A 26491-nucleotide genomic window follows, 5' to 3' on the forward strand; every position below is an offset into this window, starting at 1 on the left:
TCCCCGCCATCACCTCCCAGCCCTCTTGTCTCCTCCCCGTGGGGCATGGGTTCCACCTCTCACTGGGCAATACACTGAGGACAAGCCCAGGACAAGGGCACACGATGGCTGCCCCCTGACGACAGGGCCGGCCCGGTGCCCAGCCTGGCGCGTGCACGGAGTGTCCACCTGGCTCTCAGGAGCTGCGTGGGGGGCTGTCTATCCATCGGTTTGGGGTCTGAGAGTTTTCTGGTGGGAGGCAGCTGGAGCAGAGGGAGCCTGCAGCCAGAGCAGCGTGGGCAGCATCCTCGCTGCCCGCTGGGTGTGCGACTTGCCCACGTCCAGCCTCGACGTTCCTCTCTGGAGAATGGGCTTCTGAGTACCTTGCTCACGGCCTCACCGACGGGGCCGTCTGCGGCCAGGGCCCGGCCTGGCACTCGTCCACAGAGGGCCCTGACAATCTCCCCGTCTGCTTCCTGTTCCAGTCGCTCGTTCCGGTCCCATTCCTGGGCCCCTGGTCCAGCTCAGCTGCTTTGGGAATCAACGACTCCCCCAGGCCATGTTCTTGGCCACCCTTACCCAGGTACCTTGTCTCTAGGTGACATCGCTCACCCGTCTGCACCCTGCACGGGGGCCAACAGGCTCCCAGGGCGAATGCCTGACGGACCCTCAGCTCCTGGGCCCTGGAGTCCCCTCCTCAGTGTCCCCCCTGATGCTGCCATGCCCGCTCTCCTGTTCCTGGCAGACGGGCTCCATGGTGGGCTGCTTGGTGAAGGGGAACTGTCCTCGCTGGCGGGCAGGGCTGCCGTCCCCCGACTCCCACTGTCTCCAGGGACCCTGATTCGATTTCCTCCGACCACCAACACTGCCGTCTGCCTGGGGTAATTAAATGGTGTTTGAACGGGATCCAGAAATCCCATCGCAAGCAGCGCACGTGATGGGGAGGGCGGCTTCGGGCTGGGGCTGGCCAGCAGAGCCTCAGGCTCGCCAGGGGCTGCCCAGGCCAGACCCCTGTTCCCCTGGGAGCACCTGGACAGCGTGGACCGAAAGCGTTTGGTCCTGGGTCCCACGGGCCCGGGGCGAAGCCAGGCCTGAGGGCTGCACCCTCAGATCCCGCCGTGGGCCGTGCTCGTCAGCATCCTCCCTGGAGCCGTCCTTTCCCGCGCCCCTCGGTGGCGAGGTAGGGCAGGGTGACTGAAGGGGCAGCAGTGAGGGAAGGGCCCTTACTTGTGCTGACCTGTTCACACCTGAGGAGAAACGCTTCTGAAGACCCAGGCCACCCTCCAGGGGAACCGGCCTGGCGTAACTGTCCCCCGCTCCCACCCTGGGCCTATCTGCTCCCCAGTCTCCGCAGCATAGTAAACACCAGGTGAGCACCTCACCTGGCCTGCAGCTTCGAGCAGCGTCGGGGGCTGGGGCAGCCCAGGACAGGGACAGGACTGCATCGCAGAGGGCCTGGCTCTGTGGCTGGGTGCCGGGCCCGGTGGGCGCCAGCCTGGCCCTCCTCCCCCGCCCCGCACCGGGTCAATGTTGGCTTAGGGTGCAGAGCCTGACAAGCAGCTCGTTGTGAGCGCCCCACTGACGCCGGGGCTGGCTGTGTGAGGCGGGGGCATTAGCCCGGCCCCCCTCTGCTTCAGGCGTTTGGGAGGTGCTCTCCGCCGGCCCCTCCACACAGGCTCACCGACTCCCATCTGGTTGCCGTGGCAACCTCGCCTTCGCGGTGGCTGCCTGGAAGAGGGAGGAAGGGGCAGCTGGGTGTAGCCGGCCCTGTCCACGCCTGGTGCCCCTCTCAGCCCTGATGCCACTGTTCTTCGTCTTTCCGGGGGAGCCCCCCACCCCGGCATCTGGGATGTGGGCCCCTCCCGTGGCCGGCCTGGTGACCCTTCTAGAGGTCTCTGCCCTTCTCAGCAAATGTTGCCTTGACCGGCCAGGCAGGGTTGGGCAGGGCCGGCCCCTCGGCTCCTGGAGGGGAGCCAGAGCTGGTCCCCAAGAATGTTCCACCAGGCTCTGGCACCAGACAGGGGCTTCTGAGCTGGAGGATGCGTGCAACCCGCAGGCCTTGGCAGGGGCCCTGGGCAGTGGCCAGGCCTGTCCCTCCTGTCCCCGCCCTGTCCCTCGCTTTGCCTAGGGCTCCCCTCGAGATCAGGAGCTTGTGCAAGTCATCGAAATTCTCTCAACCTGGGTTTCCTCGCCCGTAAAGTCAGGCAAATGCTGCGCGGCTCACGGGTTTATGGTAAAGCTCACGTACGCTGTTACATGAAATGCTTTTCGGACAGAGCCGACGGGGTGGTCGATAAGGGGGAGCAGCCGCTACTTGGGGGTGGTGTTGATGTTATTATTATTACTATCGTATTATTACAAGAGCTGCCTTTGCCTTCTGGGGGGCGGGCTCCTCGGCCCCCTTCCTCGTCCTCTAGCTTGTGCGGGCTGGAGGGGACCTGGGGGCGTGGGCGCTGGGCAGCCGCCAAGGCGGAGGCCACTCGGCCCCTCCGGCTGGGCTGACCAGGGCTCTTCCGTCCCGGGCAGAATCCGGCCACAGCTGTCCAAGGAGAAGATTGAGGGCTGTCACATCTGCACCTCAGTCACGCCAGGGGAGCCGCAGGTGCTCCTGGGGAAGGACAAGGCCTTCACCTACGACTTCGTCTTCGACCTGGACACCTGGCAGGAGCAGGTGTATGCGACCTGTGTGAGCAAGCTGATCGAGGGCTGCTTCGAGGGCTACAACGCCACAGTGCTGGCCTACGGGCAGGTGAGCACCCCCGCGCCGACCCCGCGCCCCGGCAACGCGAGCACCCCCACCTCGGGAGCATCTGCGTGCGGCCGCGGTCTCGGCTGTCATCCAGAGTGACTGCCACAGTGGTCGGGCAGGGAGCCCAGGCCGGGAGGTCACGGCGAGGGAACTGGGGGTGCCGGCTCACCCCTCCTCCCCCTTTGCCCTGCAGACGGGGGCCGGGAAGACGTACACCATGGGCTCCGGCTTCGACGTAGCAACGGCCCAGGAGGAGCAGGGCATCATCCCGAGGGCCATCGCGCACCTCTTCGGGGGCATCGCTGAGCGCAAGCAGCGGGCACAGGAGCAGGGCGTGGCCGGGCCTGAGTTCAAAGTCAGCGCCCAGTTCCTGGAGGTACTGCGGCCTCACGGGGCAGCAGGGGGAGACTTGGGGACGGCGAGAGCGTGGACGCTGGGCTCTCCACACCCCGAGTGACCAGAGCCGTGCGACCTCGGGCGACCCTTTTCGGGGCTCTGCACAGTGGGTGGCACGTTTCCTCGGGGACCTCGTGGATCTGGCACATAGTGAGAGCTCTGGTCCTCGCCCACCGTTCTGGCCTCTGCTGGGTCGCTGGCCTCAGAGCGGCCTGCCCTGCCCCTTCTGGCCGAGGTCCTGCCTGGCCCTCTGCGTCCTCTCTGACCCCAGGAAGGAAGGTCTTCAGGGCCGGTGTGCGGGGCCCGGGACTGGGCCGGAGGAGGGCCCTGTGGCCTGCTGGGGGGCCTCTCAGGCGGGTCTCTCGGGAAGCAGATGGGCGTGGGCCCTTTCGTGAGCACCTGATTGCCCAGGTCCATCCTTGGGGACCCTTGAATCAGGCAGCTCAGGGTCTCGGCACCCGATTCCCCAACCCAAAGACCCCTTGGCCCGAGGTGTCCCCCGGCACCCTGTGCTCTGACCGTGCCCCGGTGGGGACGAGGCCACAGCCCTCTCTAGGTCGCCGTGTCCCATTCCCGCCATTGCTTACATTTCTTCCCTTCTGGGCACATGGGGCAGCTGCTTTCCCCTTGGGGGCCCTGCATCTTAGACATGAGTTTTCCTTTGTCCTTCTGTGATTTTGCTTCCGATGAAATGACTGCCTGTCTGTGTGTGTGCCCTGCTGTGTGTGTGCCTGTCTCTGTGTGTGCCTGTGTGTGTGCCCTGCTGTGTGTGCCCTGCTGTGTGTGCCCTGCTGTGCGTATGCTCTGCTGTGTGTGCCTGTCTGTGTGTGTGCCTGTCTGTGTGTGTGCCCCGCTGTGTGTGCCCTGCTGTGTGTGTGCGCACCACCTCGTCGCTGTCTATGTGCGTGTGCTCTGCTGTGTGTGCCCTGCTGTATGTGTGCCCTGCTGTGTGTATGCTCTGCTGTGTGTGTGCTCTGCTGTGTGTGCCTGTCTGTGTGTGTGCCTGTCTGTGTGTGTGTGCCCTGCTGTGTGTGCCCCGCTGTGTGTGCACGTGTCTGTGTGTCCGTGTGTGTCTCGCTGCTGTGAGTCTCTCTAAGTTTTCTCATCCACTGTTTTCCTCCTTTCCCCATCCTGTTGCCATGGCGATCCCCCCGCAAAGCTGTCCAGTTCCTAGGAAAGCCATGGCCAAAGGGCGAAGCACAAGGCGTTCGGCGATGCCGTGTCTGTCCCGACAGACGGACACCGTGGCACTCACATCTGCCCCAGTCCCTTCCGCTTCCTCTTCCTCTTCCTGTGGGGTGTTTCTGTCCCTTTAAGACCATCGAAGCTTAGGATATCTGAGGACTGTGACCTGCCCCTCCCCCTACAGGATTCCGTTGGCCGCTGACCCAGCTGCCGTCCCCTACCCCGCTGTCCCTTGTCCCACCGCCCGGCCCCGGCAGGTGTCATGTTCCCTGCTGATGGTTCCCAACACAGGGGCCTCCAAGGCCAAGACCACCTAAATGGGGCGACAGCTCCTGGCCAGGCTGCCTCCCCACGACGGTCTCCCAGGCTCTCCCAAGGAGACCAAGCCTTTGCCCTCCTGAGAGTAGAGCACAGGGACATGTCACCTCGAACCCCAGGGGCCTTTGCAGTCAGGGCCCTGCCATGCCCTCTGTCCAGCTTTGCTTTCCCCTCGGTCCTCTGGGACCTTTCCCCACCCCTTTCCAAGGCTAGAGACATAACGGGACCCGCCTGAGTCACGGCCGCGTCTTCCTTATCTAAACTTACACCCCGAGTGAGTCCCCTTGTCCCCTTGGGTCCCCAGCCGTCTGTGTGACTGAGCTGCTGAATGCATGTTCCGTGGGGAATGGGAAGCAGCCTCAGGATGGTCCCGCCCAGGGCCCAGCTGTCCCCTCCCCTGTCCGGGAGAAAGACTGTGGAACCCAGAACCCGGAGGGGACTGGGGCTGGCAAGTGAGGCTCCCAGAGCCCCGGTGTCCACATCTGCAAAACGGAGCGAGAGACGCCCGGGAGCCCCAGGCGGCGGCCACGGGCCCAGCCGCTGTCCCCTCCTGCACAGCCGCTGTCCCCTCCCACACAGCTGTACAACGAGGAGATCCTGGACCTGTTCGACAGCACCCGAGACCCCGATGCCCGCCACCGCAGGTCCAACATCAAGATCCACGAGGACGCCAACGGCGGCATCTACACCGCGGGAGTCACCTCCCGCCTCGTCAGCTCCCAGGAGGAGGTGAGCGCGGCCGGTGGCCGGGCGGGGGCGGCGCCAGGCCGGCGGGGTCCTCACTCGGCCTGCCTCCCCAGCTGACCCAGTGCCTGAGGCAGGGGGCCCTGTCGCGCACCACGGCCAGCACCCAGATGAACCTGCAGAGCTCACGCTCCCACGCCATCTTCACCATCCACCTGTGCCAGACGCGCCTGTGCGCCCAGCCCGGCCCGGTGAGCGGCCCCGGGGCCCGGCGTCGGATGGGGGGGCCGGGCGGAGGGGAGGCCGAGTGTCTGCAGCGGCGGGCGGGCCAGGGCCCCGGGTCAGAGGTCGCCTTCTGCTGCTGCAGGTGGACGCCACGGCGACTGGGCTCCCCGAGGGCGCGGCTCCCGCGAGGGAGTATGAGACGCTCACGGCCAAGTTTCACTTTGTGGACCTGGCCGGCTCAGAGCGGCTGAAGCGGACGGGGGCCACCGGCGAGCGGGCCAAGGAGGGCATCTCCATCAACTGCGGCCTGGTAGGCATGTGGCGGCCGGCAGCCTGAGCCAGCAAAGGGCAGTCCAGACCCTTCCAAGGCCCCGTGACCCACAGCGGCCGGTCCTCCTCGGGCCTCTGGCCAGCTGCTGGCCAGGGCAGCCGAGCGTCACCACTGCTGGGCCTTCGCCCCTCACCCTTGCCCCAGCATCCCGACATCCACCTGTGAACATCCCATCCTGGGGAGCATGAGGGGACAGGTGTGGGCAGTTCGGGGACTGTGTCATCCTTCCCTGAACGTCTTCGGGTGCTGCGGTCTGTCTCCCTCAGCTGGCCTTGGGCAACGTGATCAGCGCCTTGGGGGACCAGAGCAAGAAGGTGGCACACGTGCCCTACAGGGACTCCAAGCTGACGCGCCTGCTCCAGGATTCCCTGGGCGGCAACAGGTACGGCCCGTACCGGGGGGGGGGTCCCAAAGGAAGCGACAGAGCCCGGGGGTGACCGAGGGTAGGGGCTGAGGACATGCCGGGCCATCGCTCTGGCGCTGACACGTCACCACGTCCCCGACGCTGCCAGCCGCCCGTTGTGGGGGCCATCGTTGCAGCGGAAACCCGTGGCAGGCGGTCCGGGCCCCGTGTCCCAGGCGCTGCCCCGCCAACGCCGGGTCCCAGGGCGTCGTGGCAGTGGGGGAGGGGTGGAGCCGAGGCGCTGCTTCCGGGGGGGTGGCCGTGCCCTCCGCCCTCACCCACCCACTGCACCCCAGCCAGACCGTCATGGTCGCCTGCGTGAGCCCCTCCGACCGGGACTTCATGGAGACTCTCAACACGCTCAAGTACGCCAACCGGGCCCGCAACATCAAAAACAAGGTGGTCGTGAACCAGGACAAGGCGAGCCAGCAGATCAGCACGCTGCGGGCGGAGGTCGCACGCCTGCAGATGGAGCTGATGGAGTACAAGGCGGTGAGCCGGCGCCCGGCCTCTGTCCCCTGGGTCCCGTGCACAGGGCACACTCTGCCGGGGGCTTTCACGTGTGCTGCGCACGCTGCCTTGCACAGAGCAGACTCACAGAATGGGAAGGGCGGAGGGGAGCACGGGAGCCGTCCGGTGTGCGGGGGCGGGCGGGGAGAGAGCTGGCCTGCCTCACTGCGGCAGTCAGGGAGGGCCTCGTGGAGGAGGGGCCTTGTGCACGGGGTTTGAGGAATGCGTGGGTGAGTACCGGCAGAAGCAAGTGGAACAGGCCTGCAGGGTGTGCACGGGCCATGAGCACGGTGACAGGTGGGAAGAATGGGTCCTTTGGCAGAGATGACAAGTTTGTGTGACGAGGGCAGGAGTTGCCAGCGGTCCGTGTCCTACAGGTGACCCAAAGGGTGTGGCTTTGACTCGCCCTTGGTTTTAAGAGGATTCGACTTAGCTGTCAGCCTTTCCAAAAATTAGGGAGTTCCAGCCTGTCTTTAAAAAAGTTGAAGATCTAACAGCACAGGCCACCAAGCTGGCTGGAGGGACACAGCGGCTGCCCGTCTTAGACGGACTCGGTGGCTGCTCGCTCCGGTCCCCACCACCCCCTGTTGTCTGACAGTCAGACTTTCTCATGTGTGCCAACTGCCCAGGCCCCCAGGGTTTGGCCCTCGGGTTGGCATTCATGGCGATTTGAAGGAGAGCAGTGGACAGGTAGGTCAAGGCAAGATTATGCGAGGCCTAGAAAGGCTGGTCTCGACCTGTTGACCTTTCTGTTGTCATGGGGAGCCACGTAGGGTTTCCGAGCATGGGACACAGGAGCTGTGTTTTGCGGGACTTGGGGCAGGGGGAGGAGCACGTCCCCCCTTCCCCTCCCTGGGAGCCCTGGCACCTGACCGCCCCCCATCTGCCCTCCTCCCAGGGCAAGAGGGTGATCGGGGAGGACGGCAGCGAGGGCTACAGCGACCTCTTCCGGGAGAACGCCATGCTGCAGAAGGAGAACGGGGCTCTGCGCCTGCGCGTGAAGGCCATGCAGGAGGCCATCGACGCCATCAACAAGCGCGTCACCCACCTCCTGAGCCAGGAGGCCAGCCTGCTGCTGGCCAAGGCGGGTGAGTCGGGGAGCCCCAGGCCGGCCAGGAGCGCCAGCGGCTAGGCCCCGCCCATCCAGGATATGGGGTGGGGGGGCTCGTGGGCCAACTCATTCACGCATTTTTGCGAATTAATTTTAAAACTTGTTTTTATGACACAAGTAGTACATGAATACATCGCCTTGATTGACAGGCATCTATCAGGTGAACGATTAAACCCCCTCTCCCTCCAGTTCTTAGCAGGAGCCTCTGGACAGCTCTGTGCACCGTCCTGCACCTTCCCAAGATGCTTGCTCCCACTGCGAGTGTGTGTTCCTACACACTCATCTATGCGAGTGTGTGTTCCTACACACTCATCTATGCGAGTGTGTGTTCCTACACACTCATCTATGCGCGTGTGCGAACAACTCGTTCCTCTTCTATGCACTTAGAGACCCTGCCACGTTAAAACCTACAAACCCACCGAATTCTTTTAAACTGCCCTGTCCCCCCTGCGATGATGACGAAGCATTTGCTGCGACAGTCCTCTGTTGAGGGACGTTGGGCTGTGCCCAGGGTCTCGCTGTTACCAACAGTGCTTGTGCACGTCTGTGCACAGAACGAGCCTCTGCCACACAGGTCCCTCCTTGGAAAAGGCCGGGGCGCGTGACCCTGTCGGAGGCTCAGAGAGAGGCAAGGCCACCGGTTTAGAGCTGCAGGTCCTCTTTGTTATCCCCCCAGGTGACGGCAATGAGGCCATCGGCGCTCTGATCCAGAGCTACATCCGGGAGATCGAGGAGCTGCGGTGAGTGAACCCAGCACACCTGGGGGCGGGGTCCTTAAACAGGCCCAGGCGGGTCGACCCCACTTACCCGGCCCAGCCACCCTGTTCCCGCAGGACGAAGCTCCTGGAGAGCGAGGCCATGAACGAGTCCCTGCGTCGCAGCCTGTCGCGGGCCTCGGCGAGGGACCCCTACTCGCTGGGTGCGTCTCCGGCCACGCCGGCCTTCGGGGGCAGCCCGGCCAGCTCCATTGAGGACGCCTCCGAGGTGATCCGCCGGGCCAAGCAGGACCTGGAGCGGCTCAAGAAGAAGGAGGTCAGGCAGCGGAGGAAGAGGTGAGTTAGCATCGCCCCCTAGCTGGGGGGCGGGGGGCGGGCGGGGACGCTGCCCGAGGTTACCGGGGGATCCGCCTTCTGGGCGGAGCCCACCTACTTTCGCGGGGACGCTGCCCGAGGTTACCTGGGGATCCGCCTTCTGGGCGGAGCCCACCTACTTTCCCCCGGGGTGCTCCCCAGGGAGAGAGAGGGTGCGGAGTCTGGGCTTAGTTCTGCGCTGCTGGGGTCTGGAGGAACCCGGTCCGTCCCACGCACTCCGGACGGGCCCTCCCTCCCGCGCCCACCACCCCGCCCTGCTGGGCCCCTAACCCCGCCTACCCTTCACTCCCGGGCAGCCCGGAGAAAGAGGCCTTCAAGAAGAGGGCCAAACTCCAGCAGGAAAACGGCGAGGAGACGGATGAGAATGAGGACAATGAGGCCGAGGAGGTGAGCCCAGGCCTCCCTCCCCTCCTCCTGCTCGCCCGTGTCCCTGCTGGGCGGGGCCCATCACCTCCCTCTTCAGGGAGGGGAGGGGCTGACCGGCCTCCCAGGGGCTCTGACTGGTTGCCATGGTGACCTCCATCCCTCAGCCAAACCCCCGATCCCAAACGGACTCTGGGGGGAAGCGGGTAGTCCTTTTCCAGGAGCGGGGGTGGGCACGGGGCCCCCGGTCCCCACCCTCTGGGACACCTGCGGCTGTGCCCCCACCCACGTGGGGAGGGACCACCGCCCATCCCTAATGGCGCTCGGTGCCCAGGAGGAGGAAGATCGAGACGAGAGTGGCTGTGAGGAGGAGGAGGGCCGTGAGGATGAGGACGAGGACTCGGGCAGCGAGGAGAGCCTGGTGGACTCGGACTCAGACCCGGAGGAGAAAGGTGCGTGCGCCTGGGCTGGCGCGGGCGCCTGGGGCGGGGCTTCCCGTCACCGCCAAACCCAGGGCTGCAAGACCCTGAGCGGACGCTCCTGGAGTGGGGACAGGCCCCCGAGTCCTCAGATCTCAGAGACAGTGGGGGTCTGACGGAGATGCACGGGTCCCAGCCTGGGCGGGGGAGGGAGTCGGGCTGGGAGCACCTAGTGGGCTCAGAGGGGTGCCCGGACCCCAACACAGCCTCGCATTTCGGGGGCTGCCCTTTAAATGTGCGGCCCCATCTGGCAGCACCTACCCATTGTGGAATCTGTTGTTTCCTCCAGCCTCTGGTCACCGCCTGGTTGAGGCTGACCGGAGGGGGCGGGGCGGGGAAGGCCCAGGCCCAGGCCCTTGGCCCCCGGCGCTGGGTCAGGCCCGTCTCTGTCCCACAGAGGTGAACTTCCAGGCCGACCTGGCTGACCTGACCTGCGAGATCGAGATCAAGCAGAAGCTGATCGACGAGCTCGAGAACAGCCAGCGGCGGCTGCAGACCCTCAAGCACCAGTACGAGGAGAAGCTAATTCTGCTGCAAAACAAGATCCGCGACACGCAGCTGGAGCGCGACCGCGTGCTGCAGAACCTGAGTGAGGCCCCGCCCCACCGGCACTACAGATTCACCTTTCTGCCTACTGTGTTTGGATTTCATTATCTGTGTCTGCGTAGTTGACCCCCACTCCTCCCTGGATTTACCTCATGGGGCTTCTGACCCTTAGATGGTGCCCAGTGATCCAGTCAAACAGTTCTCACGTCTGACCCTGGTTCCCTGCCATCGTTTAACGATTACGGTTTTTAGTGTCATCCTGCGCATCAGAATCCCTCATGTCCCCCAGCACACGAACGTGACGCTTGCTCCTCAGCCTCTTTTCCTGTGTTCAGTTCCTTGGGCATTTTCCTTTGGACCTATTTGCAAAGGTCCCGCCCACCTTCTATCCTCCCCTCCCTGCTCTGCAGCCCGTTCGTTCATTCGTTCGCTCACTCACTCATTCAGCAAACATCTTTTGAATAAGTGCATCTTACGGAGCAGGTGCTACAGGTGCGACAGGTACTGGGGAGGGCGAGACCCCTGTGATCGTGGAGCGTGTGCTCGGGTGGGGAGACAGACGGGAGTAAGAAAAACGTGCAGAGTCTGTGCCATGTCAGATGGTGATCAGCGCTACAGGAAAATACGGCAGGGAAGGACGGGGCGGGGGTGGGAGTAAGAAAAACGTGCAGAGTCCGTACCATGTCAGATGGTGATCAGCGCTACGGGAAAATACGGCAGGGAAGGATGGGGGGGTCTGGGTTGGAGTCAGTCCTGGAAGACTTCACCGAGAAGGTGGCATTTGCGTGCAGGGGAAGGGGGCGAGACGGCCGAGTGGAATGACTGCAGGGGAGGGCATTCCGCGCTGAGGGGGCAGGCGATGCCAGGCCGTGAGGCAGGTGTGTGCCTGCCGTGTTGGTGGAATGAGGGGCCAGATGGCCGGAGCATGGAGCAAGGGGACAGAAATGAGAGATCAAAGTGGGAGGTCATGTCGCTCATGATGAAGACATTGCCCGGCCCCCTGGGCACACAGGAAGTGGTGGACCTTTCAGAGAGGGACGAGATGCAGCTATTCACAGCGTTTTGAAAAGGTTGCTCTGGCCGCTGTGTCGGGGAGCAAACTTGTCAGCTTGAGACCAATTAGGACGCTGGTGAGGGTCCCGGCGAAAGGCGCTGGGACAGGAGGACGTGAGAGCTGAGAGGTTCCGGGTGTATTTCGAAGGGACAGACAGAGGCTTTGTTGATTGATTGGGTGAGAGGTAAGGGAGGAGAGCCGCGGATGCCGTGGGGGGCTGAGGCGGGGCAGGCTGCAGGGGCCACTTGGGTTTTGTGAAGTCCGAGGTGGCTGTAGACATCAGGCAGAGAGGTCTGCTCTAGCCCATGGCACTCTGTCTCCCCGCACCAGCTCTTCCCCGTCCCCCTGGCTCAGCCCTTTCCTCCGATCCTGGGTCAGAACCGAGCCAGTGTAAAGGCCCTCGGAACCCTCCCAGGAAGCTGGTGGTCGGGGGGCTCAGAGATCTCAGATGAAAACACCCCCCAAAGTCCATAGAATGCAAGCTGGAAGGGGCTTGGACGTCTCCTCTGACCCCCTCGATGTTTAAATCCAGAAGGGGTGCAGAGAGGGTGTGGCCCCCCAAGGTCAAGCAGTGAGGCATGGACCCAAGCCCTGCGCCCCTCCCCTGGGAGCCCACGGGCCATGGGGACGCGGCCCCGACGGCTGCCGCTCCCTCGCTGCCCGCAGGCACCATGGAGTGCTACACGGAGGAGAAGGCCAACAAGATCAAGGCCGACTACGAGAAGAGGCTGCAGGAGATGCACCGGGACCTGCAGAAGCTGCAGGCCGCCCAGAAGGAGCACGCGCGGCTGCTCAGGAACCAGACGCGCTACGAGAGGGAGCTGAAGAAGCTGCAGGCCGAGGTGGCCGAGATGAAGAAGGCCAAGGTAGGGCCCGGGGCGGCCGCAGGGCGTCGTCCGAGAGGCCGCTCGCCGCCGTACGGCCACTGCTGTCCGTGCGGATCTCGGCACACGGCGCCGCCTGGTGCAGCCCTGGCCTGGGGTGCTTGTCCAGGGCGAAACCACCTTCCTTCAGGAGAGGGGCGGGCGAGGGTCTCCAGGGGACCCCGCTCGACACTGCCCGGTGAGAGGCGCCCTCACTGCTGCCAGTGCCCCAAGGACCGTTGACCCTCAAGCGACCTCAAACGACACGGGTGTGACCTGTGACCCCTCACGCACAGGCTGTTTTCAGTGAATACTGCAAACATGTTTTTCTTCCTAATAACTTAATACCATCTTCTTGTCTCCAGCTCACTTTACTGTAGAATACGGTATACGATTTACATAACACACAAAATATGTGTTAACCAGCTGTGGGCAGTTACGTTTCTGGGGAGTCAGAAGTTGCATGTGGGTTTTTGTCTGCACCGGGGGTCAGCTCCCCGGGGGTCACCTGTGGTATGTGAGGCTTCTCGTTTGTGCAGCCTCTGTCTGTGGTACTAATACCATACATAGTAGCATCATAATAGTATTTTACTAATTATATTTACTTGGCTGTCTGCCTCGAAGTCAGTTTTCCTCCTGAGCTCACTTTCTTGTTCATAAAACGGGAGTGATATTGCCCCTCTCGTGTGATTGTCACGAGGCCAGGGCCTGGCGTGTAGCATGGCCTCGATAAACGCTGCTGATGTCACTGTCGTTACTATGAGCCTAGCCCAGGACCTGCCCAGACCCCCACCTCCGCCCCGGCCCCAGCGTGGCTGTCAGGAGAAAGTCCAGGCCAGGTCACTTGCCTCTAGCACTCTGGCCTGGTCTTAGGATGGCCAGACCCAGGATTGTGGCTTTGTGTGTGGGCCGCCAGTGATGATGTTCGGGGCAGTGGGGTCCAGGGCTGGACCGCAGCATGGCCTCCCCTGCAGGGCTGGGCTGGCGGTAAGGCCACTCCTTTCAGCCAGTCACCAGGACAGGGGCAGACCCCTGGCCCAGACCCTCCGGCCAGCGTCCTTGGAGCGGCCCCTCCCTGCAGGGTGCGGGCCACCTGCCCGGCCCCGTCCCAGCTCTGTCCATCCGCTCGTCCAGGTGGCCCTGATGAAGCAGATGCGTGAAGAGCAGCAGCGACGGCGGCTGCTGGAGACCAAGAGGAGCCGAGAGATCGCCCAGCTCAGGAAGGAGCAGCGGCGGCAGGAGGTGAGGGGCCCCCGGACGCCCGAGGCCTCGCCCGAGCCCCGCGCGCCCAGCAGCGCCCCCCGCCCAGCGGCTCAGCTCCCGCTGAGCTGCGTGGTGACAGTCGTGCTGGGGGTGGAGTGCGGCCAAGCTCAGACCCCCACCAGCTCCCAGTCCCGGCCTGTGTCGTTCTGAGGAGGACGTGGCCCCAGCCAGGGGCAGGGACTTGCCGAGGTCACCGGCGAACGGAGCTGGGACTGAGCAGCTTCTAGCCGAGCCCCCGGGTCCAGGGGAAGGGAGGCCCAGATACTCGCTCTTAGGGACAGAGGGGCTCGCCACGACCTCACTTTGGGGCCCACTTTGTCAGGCTGCACCCCCACAGCCAGCCCTGAGCGTGCCCCCCCACCCCGCAGTTTCAGATCCGAGCTCTGGAGTCCCAGAAGCGGCAGCAGGAGCTGGTCCTGAGGAGGAAGACTCAGGAGGTGAGCGAGGCCCTCCCCACGCAGCCGCCCCCAGTCCTGCCGGTGCCGGGCGGGGCCCCCACGTGGCCCTGCCCTCCTTTCCCAGGTGCTGCCCTGGGGTGACACCTGTCAGAGCCCGAGAGGTTCACTTTCAAAACGAGGTGGGGGTCCCCTCTTCCGTGTTCAAACACGGGCCCCTTGACCCTCTCTCAGTCCGGGACTGCATGGCCCCTGTGATGCCGCGCCCAGCACCCCCGATCTGGGCATCGTGCAGGCTCTGGGCACCCGCTCACTGGCTCCCTCTTTCCTTGGCCCCCAGGTTTCTGCACTGAGGCGCCTGGCCAAGCCCATGTCTGAGCGGGCGGCGGGGCGCGTGGGCCTGAAGCCGCCCATGCTGGACTCGGGGGCCGAGGTGTCGGCCAGCACCACCTCGTCGGAGGCCGAGTCAGGGGCCCGCTCCGTCTCGAGCATCGTGCGCCAGTGGAACCGCAAAATCAACCACTTCCTGGGGGACCACCCCGCGTCCGCTGGCCACGGCGCCCGCCCCGCCAGGTGAGGCGGTCCGGCGGTGCCCAGGGCTGTCGCTCCGGGCGGGCGGGGGGCGGGGGCGAGGTCCGTGCAGGGGCGGTCTGAGAGTGGTCCCACCCCATCCTTTGACTCCGTCTCCAGAAAGAAGTTCCAGAAGAAGGGGGCCAGCCAGAGCTTCAGCAAGGCCGCGCGGCTGAAGTGGCAGTCCCTGGAGAGAAGGGTCGTGGACATCGTCATGCAGAGGATGACCATCGTCAACCTGGAGGCCGACATGGAGCGGCTCATCAAGGTGGGCTGCACCCCGGCCCCGAGCCGCTTCCCGCCCTCCCCGTGCCCGCCCCTCCGCCTCGCGACCCGCCCGCTCCGGAGTCCAAGAGGCCGGCTGGGGGAGAGCCGTGGGCAGGCTGGACAGCGCCCTGAGCCCTCTCCGCCCCCCAGAAAAGGGAGGAGCTGTTCGTCCTGCAGGAGGCGCTGTGCAGGAAGCGGGACCGGCTGCAGGCAGAGAGCCCGGAGGAGGAGAAGGGGCTGCAGGAGCTGGCGGAGGAGATCGAGGCGCTGGCGGCCAACATCGACTACATAAACGACAGCATCTCCGACTGCCAGGCCACCATCGTGCAGCTGGAGGAGACCAAGGTGCCCGCCGGGCGGAGGCCAGAGGGGTGGGGGGTGGGGGTGGGCGCAGCCCCGGTCACAGGGGTCTCTGCCTCCCGGCCCCAGGAGGAGCTGGACTCCACGGACACGTCAGTGGTCATCAGCTCCTGCTCCCTGGCCGAAGCCCGCCTCCTGCTGGACAACTTCCTCAAGGCGTCCATCGACAAGGTGGGTGCCGCTTGGCTCCCAGGCGGGGGCCCCGGGCACAGCTGCCTCTGCGATTGACAGGCCTGGCTCCTCCGGCCCGCGTCACCGACAGGCTCAGGCAAGCCGCCGCACCTCCCAGCCCCCGGTTCCCGGTGGAAAGCTGGGCGATGGCATACCAAGCCCGTGGCTCGCTGTGTGGCTTTCACGAGGGGACGCATGTGAGGGGCTCGGCCTGACGCCTGGCTCACAGTGGGGCCTCCGTTACAGGTGACCCTAGGCACTGGCCCAGGCCCGTCCAGAGCAGGGCAAGGCCTGAATCCACAGGCAGCAGGTGGAGGCAGAGTGTGTGTGTGCGTGCACGTGTGTGTGTGCGCGCACAGGCACGCCTGCGCTGGGGTGGACAGTGAGACACAGACAGACAGCTGGACCACGTTCCATGCAGGAGGCTTCTGGTTTGTCTTGCACTGCTGTCCTCTCCGTGCTGGACACAGAGCTGGCCAGAGGATGGGCTTCCTCTGGGACAGGCAGCAAGTGCGTGTGTGCAGCGCGGCTCTGGGAGGGGCGGGCAGCCTGCCCTCCCGACCCCTCGCCCACCCCCAGTGCGTTCTCAGCTCTTCTTCCTGTCTCTAGGGAGTGTGTCAGTCAGCTCGGCCGCCATGACAAAGCACCACCAGCTGGGTGGCCTAAACAACAGCCTTGTGTCCTCACAGCTGTGGAGGCTGATGTCTGAGGTGTGGGCGGGGCTGGCCCTCTTCCCTTGGCTTGAAGACGGCCACCTTCTCCCTCCACCTGGTCGTCCCTCTGTCTGTGACCCAGCTTCCTCTTGTTGTAAAGACTCCAGTCACATAGATTAAGGCCTGCCCCGAAGACCCCATGTTAGCTTAACTACCTCTTTAAAGACCCCATCTTCAATACAGTCAGCTTATAGATTTTGGGGGACACAGTTCAGCCCATAACAGGGAATGTGTCCTAAAGTGACCGCCACTGGCATGTGTATGAGGGGAAGTTAGGGGGCTGGAGGTGCCTCTCAGTCTGTGGCAGGCACGAGGGTGATGTCTGGGGGTTACTGGGCCCCCCCAGGTATCTCGCTGGAGCAGCGGGTGCGAGGGCAGTGTGGGGGCGCACCAGCCCCAGGCCGGGAAGGGTCACCCCCGGCCTTGCTCCTTGCTGGCAGGGGCTGCAAGTGGCCCAGAAGGAGGCGCAGATCCGGCTGCTGGAGGGACGGCTGAGGCAGACGGACGCCGCGGGCTCCTCCCAGAACCACCTGCTCCTGGACGCTTTGCGGGAAAAGGCCGAGGCCCACCCCGAGCTGCAGGCCCTCATCTACAACGTGCAGCAGGGTGCGTGGGGGCTCCGGGGACTCCCAGGGCCCCCCGCCCTCCCCGGAGACCCTCGTGCCCCAGAAGCCCAGGTGTGGCCCCTGGGTGCGAGTCAGGGGGGCCCTCGCTGCGGCCTGACGTCCGCACTCCCTCCCACAGAGAACGGCTACGCCAGCACCGACGACGAGGTCTCCGAGTTCTCCGAGGGGAGGTGAGTCCCCACGTCGGCGGGGGGCCCTGGGGCCGGGGCAGGGGCCTGGGCCGGGGCACCCCGGGGTGCAGAGCGCCTGAACCGGCTCCAGGGTCCTGAGCTCCCTCCGCTTCTCCCTCAGCTTCTCTCAGTCCTTTACCATGAAAGGCTCCACCAGCCACGATGATTTCAAGTTCAAGGTGAGCCCATCGGGGGGCAAGCTAGGCTCCAGTGGGGCCGGCCTCCCCGTGTCTGGTCCCCGCGCCTGGTCCCCACGTTCCCGTGGCTCTGCTCCAAACCAGTGTTGCCTCCAGCTGGGACCGAGGCCCACAAAGGCGGAAACCCGGAACCGGGGGTGCCTGGGTGTGCGACCTGGCGCAGCCCACCCTTCGAAGTGGGGGGGCGGTGGAAGCAGGGGCCAGAGCCAGTGCCTGTGATGGCACCATCGCCAGAGAACCCACACTTAAGCGCTCGCTCTCCGCACCCCAGACTCTGTGCCCCGCTTTGTCACACACTAGTCCCCGACCTCTGGCGTCGGTCACCAGTGAGGGGACAGCAGCGAGGGGCTTCCCCGCCATCGAGGGCACAGTTAGCGGGCCAAGCCAGGACATAGGCTTCCTTAAACGGAGAAGGGGACCGGAACCTGCAGACTGGGCACAGAACTGGGCAGAGTTAGGGGCGATCTGATTAGCAGGCGAGCAGCCCAGGGCCAGGCTAGGCGTGCCGTTTGCAGAGTCCAGATCAAGGCGGAAAAGCCAGTTTCATTACTTCAGGTTCCCCAGAACCCTCCTCACATGGGTGCCGTGTGAGCCCTTCCTTCGCTGCCCCTTCCTAAGGCCGGGGCGCACCATCCCCTACCCCTCTGAGTACCCCCCCCCCGGCGTGAGCAAGTCGGTCACTCCAGCCCTTCCTTCGCCAGGGTGAGCCCAAGCTGTCTGCCCAGATGAAGGCCGTGTCGGCCGAGTGCCTGGGCCCCCCGCTGGACACCGCCACCAAGAACGTCACCAAGTCCCTGGCCTCCCTGGTGGAGATCAAAGAGAACGGGGTGGGCTTCTCCGTCCGGGACCCCTACTGCCGGGACAAGGTCTCACGCACCATCAGCCTGCCCAGCAGAGGGAGCACTTTGTAAGGAGCGGGGCCGGGCGGCGGGGCTGGGCGGGCAGGGCGGCGGTCTGCGCCTCACCTGACCCTTCCTTTCCAGCCCCCGGCCGTCCCGAGGCACAGACACGTCCCCTCTGACCCGAAGGAAGTCGTACGACCGGGGGCAGCCCGCTAGGTGAGAGCGAGCCCCGGGACCCGCAGGGTCCCTGCCGTCACGTCAGGCAGCGGGAACCGCTGTGGTGTCCACTCTGTAGATGACCACGTGCGCTTTTAACCTGGGCCAGCCTGTCACTCGGCTTCCCCGCTCCGTCCAGTGTGGGCTCAGGACACGCAATCTCCACAAGTGCCTGGAGCTGGCGGCCAAGGCGCTGCTGAGATCCGCTGGCCGTGCACGCGGTGCTGGCCGGGGTTTGGTGGCTTTGATGTCACTGCACAGATGTGGCCCTCGGCAGGCTTCGGCCCCTTTTAAGGTCTGTCGTGTTAGAGGTTTAAAGAGAAGCCACAGACATTGCAGGATGGTGGCACTCGTGGTCCAGACCCCGAGGAGCTTCTGCAGGTCACCGGGGCCTCTCGGGGTTGCCTGGTCCAGGCACCGACTTTGCAGAGGTGTTTGGTGGCCTTCCCAGGCCACCAGCTGCAGAGGAAGGAGCAGGGGCTCAGGGTGACCTCTCGCCAGCTGGCTTGGTGCTAAAGCTCCAGCCGACTCTCCTGGGCAAATTCTGGGCAGATGCCCACATCTGGGCTGGGGGGTCCTTGGGCACGGATCTGCCAGGACACCCCAGGGCTTGCCCGCGTCGCTCCCCGTGAGCTGTGAGGTGGCACTGCAGTTGCAGCCTGAGGGATCTTGGCCGAAGCCGTGATGAGTCCCGGGGGGCGGGGGGACTTCGGCTGTCCGTCTCAGATGCCCCTGGAGTGCGGTTGCTTCTTGTTATTCACAGTAGGTCTGTCCTGTCGTTCCCCGGACACTGAGCTAGTGTCACCGAGCAGTCACCGCTGGGGACGTACAGGGCGAGGTCCGTAGGGGCCTCTGCTGACAGCGTTTTCATCAGCCGACCCAGACGCAGCCTGGGCTCGTGTGTGTTTCTGCGTGAGGATGAAACGCACATCGTCCGTCCGTTAACCCCGACCGCGCGGCCGATGGCCCTGCGGCTCTCAGCCGACAGAGCTTTTCCGACTCGTGTTTTTTCCACGAGGCCCCGTCACGGCTGCCTCGCGCTCAGAAACACCAGACACACCTCGGGCCAACTCCCACGGCGGCATTGCCAACAAAACACACGAAACCACAAGACACGCGGCACTGGGCGGAGCACACGGGGCCCCTTGCAGGCGGCGTGAGCCGGGGCCACGGGCGCAGGGCCCGCTTGCTGCCCCAGCTGGGGCCGTGAGCGTCTGGGGACCCAGACTGCTTGCCGCTGCCCTCGCGTCTGCCGTGACCGCAGAAGCACCGCGCGTCATTGCGGGATGCAGATGCGTTTTGACGGGGAAGCGAATTCCCCGCCAGGACCCACGCCAGAGCACGGGCCGTTCGGGGCAGCTCCCGGAGCCACATCCGGCGTGGTCGCTGACGGGTGCCGCTCTCTGTCCCCACTCGCCAGGCCCCCCGACGTGGGGTTCACGCCCCCCTCGTCTCCTCCTACCCGTCCACGCAACGATCGCAACGTCTTCTCCCGTCTGACCAGCAACCAGAGCCAAGGGTCAGCGCTGGACAAGTAAGAACCGGCGGCCGGGGGTCCCTCCAGGGGAAGGAGCCTGTGGCTGGTCGTGGCCGCGGGCAAGGCTGGGGCAGCCGGGCAGGCGCTGGCCACGCTGTTCTGGCCTCTCCCGGCATCTCTGCCCTCTGTCCTAGCTGTGGACTCTCCGCTTCTCCAAGTGGGCTGGCCCTCCGGAGAGGACGCCATGGGCCCAGGCCAGGGGCAGTCAGGCACCCCAGAGGCCCCCCCCAGACCTGCCCTTGAGCCCGCCTCGGCCGCGTCCTTAATTCTCTGGGTGCCCGAGCGCTGTCCCAGAAGAAAGACCCCAGGTCACCTTCAGATGGCCGGGTCGGTTCACATGTGTGCAGCCCTCGCTGGGGGACGCAGCCGCTGCTGGGCCGGTGGGTGCTGACGGCAGTCCCCCGCGAGAGGCAGCCTCGCGTGCACCCGCTGTCCCAGCCGTGACGTCACTCGCCTCGCGCGTCGGCCGGGGCAGTTGACTTCCCTGCTCTCCAGGAGAGGGGGCGAGGGAAGGCATCAGGCGGCTCACCTCTGACCAGGGCCACCGTGTCCCTGCTGGGGACTGTCCTCACAGAAAGGCAGCATCCCGGGTGGCAAGCGGCCCGTCCCCACACCTCCATGGCCCCGGCTCCGAGGCCAGGCCACGCCCCCCCTGCGCCTCTGCGGCCCCCACAGCCCCCCCAGAAGCAGCGGGGAGGGACTCGGGCCGTCGTGGCCAGGTGCTCGCCCGGACCCCGATCCTGCCCCGTGCGTCCCGTCTTGGGGCCCTCGCACACTGCAGAGCCAGCTCCCAGGCACGTCCCCGTGAGCTCCCCCAGGACGGTGGGCTCGGAACAGTCAGTGTCCAAGGACTCGCCGAAGCCGCCGGCTTGCAGGGCCGGGAGGGGCGGGCAGGCCCTTCCGCCTCGCGGTCCAGCGTCGTGCGCGGGGTGTGTGCCCCGCTGTCTGATGGGGCGGCCGAGGGCTGGGGGCAGCGAGCAGCCAGGAGCGGTCTCCCCGTGTCTCCGGTGGCCCAGGCCGCACTCCTACGCCGTCAGCCCAGGGCGTCCCCAGCTCCGAGGCTGGCCTGTCCTCGTCGACCTGCCCTGCTCCCCCTCAGCGCCCTCGTCCCTCTGCCTCTCTGCCCTCGCTCGCCCGGAGGAGAATAACCCGCCCTCTGACCCCCGCTGCCGCCTCCCTGCCTCTGCCTCCTCCGTGCGTTCCGCCCTCCCCCTAATCCAGCTAATTTTCTGCCCTCCCCAGGTCCGATGACAGCGACTCCTCTTTGTCGGAGGTCCTGAGGTACATACACACAGACGGCTCTCACGTTTGTCCCCACTCTCTCCTCCCTCCGAGGCCCCTCCTGCCTGCACACCCCGTCCTTCGCATGCACCCCCGTTGTCCCCCCCTCTCTGAGGCCCCCCCCGCCTCACGGTTCTCAGGGCTGCTGCCTGGCCGCCTTCCAGGGGCCCTGTCGTCTTCCGCGTCACCCGCTGGGGCTGGCTGAGGGATGTCAGTGGCTGTGGCCAAGGGCCTTGTGACTTGCTCAGTTTATGCCAGTAGGTGTGCTTCTCAGGCCTCAGCATGTCCCCGCGCACGTGTCTTGGCACACAGCCAACCTAGCACAGCAGCGAGGACCTGACTCCCGCCTGGGCGTTGGCTGTCGTGACCCGGCTGGGGGCGGGCCTCAGCCGTGGGACAGAGCCAGCCCCTGCCTGCCTCACTGAGCTGCGTCGGCCCACGGCCGGGCCCGGGCCAGGGTCGGGAGCGGGGAGCTGGGGCCGTGGGGGGGGCTGTTCACGTGCGTGCCACCTGGCTGGTGGCTGGCCCCGTGTGGTCATGTCCTCGCAGTGGGCCCTGCTGGGTGCCCAGGGCTATGAGAAGCTGCAGGTGGGACGCTGGTCATTCCAGCGCACAAGGCCACAGCGTCACTGTGGGGAGCTGCTCTGTTTGGGGAAGGACAGGGATGTGCTCTCAGGCCCGCACGGAGCTCGGCCCGGGCCTCATGCTGGCAGGTCACTGAGAATGGAGCCTCGGGCAGCCTGCGGAGGCTGCCGTGGCTGTCCTCATGCGCTCCAGACGAGCCACGTTCCTCCTCCAGAGTTGGGGCGACGGGGTGCTACTCACGCCCCTGCAGAGGGGCCCCAGACCTCCCCAACCAGAGCTGAGCTGGGGGCCCTGAAGGGACTTGGCGCTTTGTCACTGTTGGTCACAGAGCCGGCCGTGCCGGTCCACAGGGGTGGACCGCGGGTGGGTGTGCACCGCGTGTGTGGGTGGTGCCGCCTCGGCAGCGGTCACTGGCAGGTGCGTGTACTGGGCGATGCTGGCGCCGGCCCAGGCCTCCCCGCTCTGCACCGTGTCCCCCACTCCCCGGTTAACTGAAGCGGCGTGGCGCCGTCTGGAGAGCCACAGGAGCCGTGGCCGCCCGGCCTCTGCCGTGCCCAGTGGGGCCGGAGCCTTTACGTCTCAGCATGCGGTCAGCGGGCGTCGGAGGGAACCCCCGTGGGCAGGGCCTGTGCCCCCCCGGCCCCCCCACTGCTCCCATCCGAGCCCAGGCGCTCTCCCCGGAAGCACTGAGCATGGCGACTGGCAGCTGGCTGTAGGAGACGGGCCCTCGTCCCGTCTGTGCTCCTCGTGCTGTCTCAGACTTGGTGGCGTGGTGCTGGTGTCTCTGGGGTCCCTCTCATCCGGCCGTGGTCCCCTCTCTGCCCTGCGCCCCTCATCACGTGCATCGCTCGACCTGGTGCTGTCCCCGAGCTGACAGGCACCCTGTTTCCCTTCCTCCCAAAAGAGGCATCATCTCGCCGGTCGGAGGGGCCAAGGGCACGCGGACAGCCCCGCTGCAGTGCGTCTCCGTGGCCGAGGGCCACACCAAGCCCGTCCTCTGCTTGGACGCCACGGACGAGCTGCTCTTCACAGGGTCCAAAGGTGAGTGGCAGCAGCCGGCGGCGGCTCGCCCAGGCCAGCTCCCCTCACCAGAGCAGACTGTGATGGGGAGCAGAACACGGCACCCCGGAGCCTGAGGACGTGGGCTCGGCGACTCACGACCTGGTCTCCTGTCCCCGCCTCTGCTCAAGGCTCCCGTCCCGGCACCACGCCGCCCTCGGGTGTCCCACTGCTCACCCCAGCACCCCAACACTCAGCTCTTATCGCTGAGTGGTTCCTGTGACCTTGGCCACAGGACTCCGCACGGTCACGGTTACTGAATCAGAGCAAAGTCGGAGAAATGTCACCAGCGGGAAGAGCACGTGCTGACGGAGAGACAGGCTGTCCGTCTGTCTCTCGGTCCAGCCGTGATCGACCGATTCCAGGCTGTTCCCATGAGGTCCACTTGCTACTTCTCTCCTAACGGTGTCAGCGCTCAGCATTTGGGGGGACAGGCGCCGAAGGCGGGGGGACTGGGCTCTAGTCCAAGCCGCCTTGTCGCTGCTCACAGGACTCTGCCGTGGGCGGAGGACCCCCAGTCTGAGCGCCGACCGGCGTCTCTGAGTTGTCACCCCATGTCCCGGCCCCCTGCCGTGGACCTGCCACCCTGTATGCTGACGCCTGTCCCCTCCCCGCCCTCCCCCGGGCTCTCTCTCAGACCGCAGCTGTAAGATGTGGAACTTGGTCACGGGGCAGGAGATCGTGGCTCTGAAGGGCCACCCCAACAACGTGGTCTCCATCAAGTACTGCAGCCACTCGGGGCTCGTGTTCTCCGTGTCCACCTCCTACATAAAGGTGTGGGACATCCGGGACTCTGCCAGGTGCATCCGGACCCTCACGTGAGTGCCCCAGCCCCCGCCTGCCTGCCTCCCAGCCCAGGGGCCCACCTGGGACACCTCGGCCAGCTGCGTGGGCACCGAGGCCCTCACAGGCCCGTTCATTTGTCCGGACTCTGAGGGACAAGGTGTGCCGTCTGGGCTGGGGGCAGTGTCTGGGCAGCAGCTTGGTCGAGCCTCTGGCCCGGCTGACCCCCTGCTTCGTCCTGGTTCCCCCAGTCCAGCCTCTGAGCTCGCTGTGGGTCGAGGGAGGAGCTGGGGGACAGGGCGAGGCCACCTGCCTGCATGTGTGAGCCGGCATCCCGACGCTGTCCCTTAGCGAAAGCCATGCTTCCTCCTGTGCTTACGTCACAGACGATCTGTTGTTTATCTTGATTCTTTAAAAAGGGTAAACGGGACGTTTAGGGCAGTGAGACCGCTCCGTGTGACACTGTCACGGTGGACACGTGTCGTCACACGTTAGTGCAGACCCACTGGCTGCCCAACACTGAGAGTGACCCTAAGGTCAGCTGGGGACTGGGTGGCGATGGCTTTTCCGCGCAGGGTCTTCCGTTGTGCCGGAGGTAGCAGGCGGGACAGGGTCGATGGGGAGTCTCTGCCTCTGCCGCAGAGTTTTGCCGTGAGCCCAACACCGTCCCAACGAAACAGCCTTTAAACGGACAGACGCAGAGCAAGCAGAAAGGGTGTCGTCACCCGTGTTTCCAGAGGAGGAAGCCAAGGCTCAGAGAGGCTCCCACAAGACCCAGGGTCAAACCCAGCGTCATGACCCGCTGTTCTGTCCCCCAGGCCCTGGCTTGGGGCTCGTCTTCCGCTGGCCGGGCAGCGGGCCTCGCCCCTTGGCCCCGTCCCCGTCAGTCAGGGAAGGCTTCCTGGGGGAGTGGGCTGCAGGCCGGCCCGCGGGAGCTGTGCCTGGGTTCCCGGCCTGTGCGGACGGGCCGTTTTGATCACCCACCTCGCCCTCCCCCTCGCGGGCAGGTCCTCGGGCCAGGTGACCTCAGGTGACGCCTGTGCTGCCACATCCACCCGTGCCATCACCGGCGCACAGGGTGAGCAGCAGATCAACCAGATTGCCCTGAGCCCGTCGGGCGCCATGCTGTACGCCGCCTCAGGCAACGCCGTCCGCGTCTGGGAGCTCAGCAGGTGCGGAGCCTGCGGGGCGCGGGGACGGGGACGTGGCCTGGGGTGCGCAGGTCCCGGCTCGGGTGACTGCCCAGGGCCGGCAGGGCTGTGGTGGCATCTCCGTCCCCCGTGCCCCCGAGGCCCCTGGGGCTGTCGCTCTTGCTGGGGGGAGGCCAGGACTCTGGCCAGGCTGTTCATGCCGGGGCAGACCCCCCACCACCGCCCAGGGCCCCTCTGACCTCCCGCCCCTGCCCGGGCCTCTCCCAGCACAGGTTCCAGCCTGTCGGCAAGCTGACCGGCCACATCGGCCCCGTGATGCGCCTGACAGTCACCCAGACCGCCAGCCAGCACGACCTGGTGGTGACTGGCTCCAAGGACCACTACGTCAAGGTAGCTGAGACCGGGTGGGGGGCGGGCGTTCTCGGGGTCCTGGGAGTTCTCGTGGAAGAGAGATTTGTGGGGTCTGAGTGAAGAGCTCGCCGCGAGCAGGCGAAGCCATGAGCGGAAAGTAAAGGCCGTGGCGTTATTTCGTAAACGGTGGAAAGTTAGACGTTCGGGGTGTTTCTAAGGGAAGAGCGACAGTCATGTCGGTCGGGGAGACCCTACCCATGGGGTGCAGTGCGGCCGTGGCAGCATCAAATGTGAAGGCGAAGCACTCAGGGTCCTAACAGCCCTGACTGCCTGTCCCCTGATCGTGCCACCGAAACCGCCTGTAAGCGGCGCGTAGAAGGGAGCAGAGTGTGGGCGGTGATGAGCGTTTGCTTAAATGAGTCCGGTCGCATTTAACTTACTGAAAATAAAAGGTAAAGGGAGGCACACGCCTGGCAGCGCCCGGCACAGCAGCTCGTGCTGCACTGCGGAGTCCCACTGCATCGCTAAGTCGCTGTCCCCAGGCCCCAGGTCCAGTCCCTCGGCTCAGGGCCCGAGCCTTCAGCGTTGTCCTCGGGCCCTGGCTCTGTGGGCCCCCGGTCACCTGCCGCACCCACAGTGGGCGGCTCTGGGACCTCCCTGCGCCCTGCCTCCCGCAGATGTTCGAGCTGGGCGAGTGTGTGGCGGGCACCATCAGCCCCACGCACAACTTCGAGCCCCCCCACTACGACGGCATCGAGTGTCTGGCCATCCACGGGGACATCCTGTTCAGTGGCTCCCGTGACAACGGCATCAAGAAGTGGGACCTGGAGCAGCAGGAGCTCATCCAGGTGAGGCCAAGGCGAGGCCAGAGACTCCCCAGCTCGCCCGTGCTCCCCGCTCCGCCGGTGCCCGCCGCCCCCACCTCTCTCCCATCATCTCCCCCCACCCCACCGAGGACTGAAGGGCAGGATCTTAGGCTCGAGCCTGAAGGACCCACCTCTGGGCCCCGAATCCCAGCATGGCCGGTGCCCTGGGTCCCGGGGACGCGAGTGGCCGCGGGGAGCCCGGCGTGCGCAGGGTCCTCTTCCTGCCCCGGCTGCCCGGCCCTCACCCACCACCCCTCCTGCAGCAAGTCCCCAACGCCCACAAGGACTGGGTGTGCGCCCTGGCCTTCGTCCCGAGCCGCCCCATGCTGCTGAGTGCCTGCCGGGCGGGTGTCATCAAGGTCTGGAATGTCGACGGCTTCACCCCCGTCGGGGAGGTCAGGGGCCACGACAGCCCCATCAACGCCGTGTGCACCAACACCAGGCACATCTTCACCGCCTCCAGGTGGGTGCTGGGCGGGGTGGGCTACGGGTCCATCACCCCGCCCCACGGGCTCACAGAGCAGACCCCACGGCACCTTCCTGCGGGCCGGGGGGCGGGGCAGCAGGCAGCGCGGGGTCCAGGCCACAGCAGCCCCCACCCTGGCTGTGTTTGCCCCGTCCAGGTATCTCTAATCTCGGTGCGGCCCACCCACTGCCCAAGACCCGCCTCCCTCCAGCCCCTGTCCCGGCCCCGGCCCCGGCCCCGGCCCGGGACGCCCAGACCCTCTGCCCCCGGGACCTACTCACAGGGGTCTCTTCTCTCTCCCCCTCTCCCCTCTCTTCCCCCTCTCCCCCCTCTCC

At 65.8% G+C, this 26491-nt stretch overlaps 1 protein-coding gene across 5 annotated transcripts in view; it reads left to right on the forward strand.

The window, feature by feature from the left end:
- The first annotated feature begins 291 nt into the window (after positions 1–291).
- KIF21B (kinesin family member 21B) overlaps positions 292–26491 on the forward strand; it is a 27420-nt gene continuing 1220 nt past the window's right edge. Inside the window, exons 1-36 of one of the 5 annotated variants that reach the window (XM_025044632.1) lie at positions 292–860; positions 2506–2728; positions 2922–3104; positions 5207–5356; positions 5428–5562; positions 5679–5846; positions 6134–6249; positions 6567–6762; positions 7679–7868; positions 8568–8631; positions 8725–8943; positions 9279–9369; positions 9680–9797; positions 10222–10413; positions 12091–12290; positions 13422–13529; positions 13919–13987; positions 14286–14518; positions 14636–14783; positions 14933–15127; positions 15212–15313; positions 15560–15823; positions 15904–16023; positions 16467–16632; positions 16771–16822; positions 16944–17001; positions 17721–17926; positions 18003–18077; positions 19498–19611; positions 20857–20895; positions 22385–22521; positions 23177–23357; positions 24330–24494; positions 24746–24863; positions 25502–25672; positions 25954–26153. In XM_025044632.1, the coding sequence (XP_024900400.1) occupies positions 634–860; positions 2506–2728; positions 2922–3104; positions 5207–5356; positions 5428–5562; positions 5679–5846; positions 6134–6249; positions 6567–6762; positions 7679–7868; positions 8568–8631; positions 8725–8943; positions 9279–9369; positions 9680–9797; positions 10222–10413; positions 12091–12290; positions 13422–13529; positions 13919–13987; positions 14286–14518; positions 14636–14783; positions 14933–15127; positions 15212–15313; positions 15560–15823; positions 15904–16023; positions 16467–16632; positions 16771–16822; positions 16944–17001; positions 17721–17926; positions 18003–18077; positions 19498–19611; positions 20857–20895; positions 22385–22521; positions 23177–23357; positions 24330–24494; positions 24746–24863; positions 25502–25672; positions 25954–26153 (5393 nt within the window). In that variant the 5' untranslated portion in view covers positions 292–633. Of the gene's footprint in view, positions 861–887; positions 2213–2505; positions 2729–2921; positions 3105–5206; positions 5357–5427; positions 5563–5678; positions 5847–6133; positions 6250–6566; positions 6763–7678; positions 7869–8567; positions 8632–8724; positions 8944–9278; positions 9370–9679; positions 9798–10221; positions 10414–12090; positions 12291–13421; positions 13530–13918; positions 13988–14285; positions 14519–14635; positions 14784–14932; positions 15128–15211; positions 15314–15559; positions 15824–15903; positions 16024–16466; positions 16633–16770; positions 16823–16943; positions 17002–17720; positions 17927–18002; positions 18078–19497; positions 19612–20856; positions 20896–22384; positions 22522–23176; positions 23358–24329; positions 24495–24745; positions 24864–25501; positions 25673–25953; positions 26154–26491 lie in introns of those variants that run through there. The other 4 variants (XM_025044639.1, XM_025044629.1, XM_025044633.1 and 1 more) reach the window with 4 other exon arrangements.

Source organism: Pteropus alecto, unplaced genomic scaffold, assembly GCF_000325575.1.
Source record: "Pteropus alecto unplaced genomic scaffold, ASM32557v1 scaffold90, whole genome shotgun sequence".
NCBI lineage: Eukaryota > Metazoa > Chordata > Mammalia > Chiroptera > Pteropodidae > Pteropus > Pteropus alecto.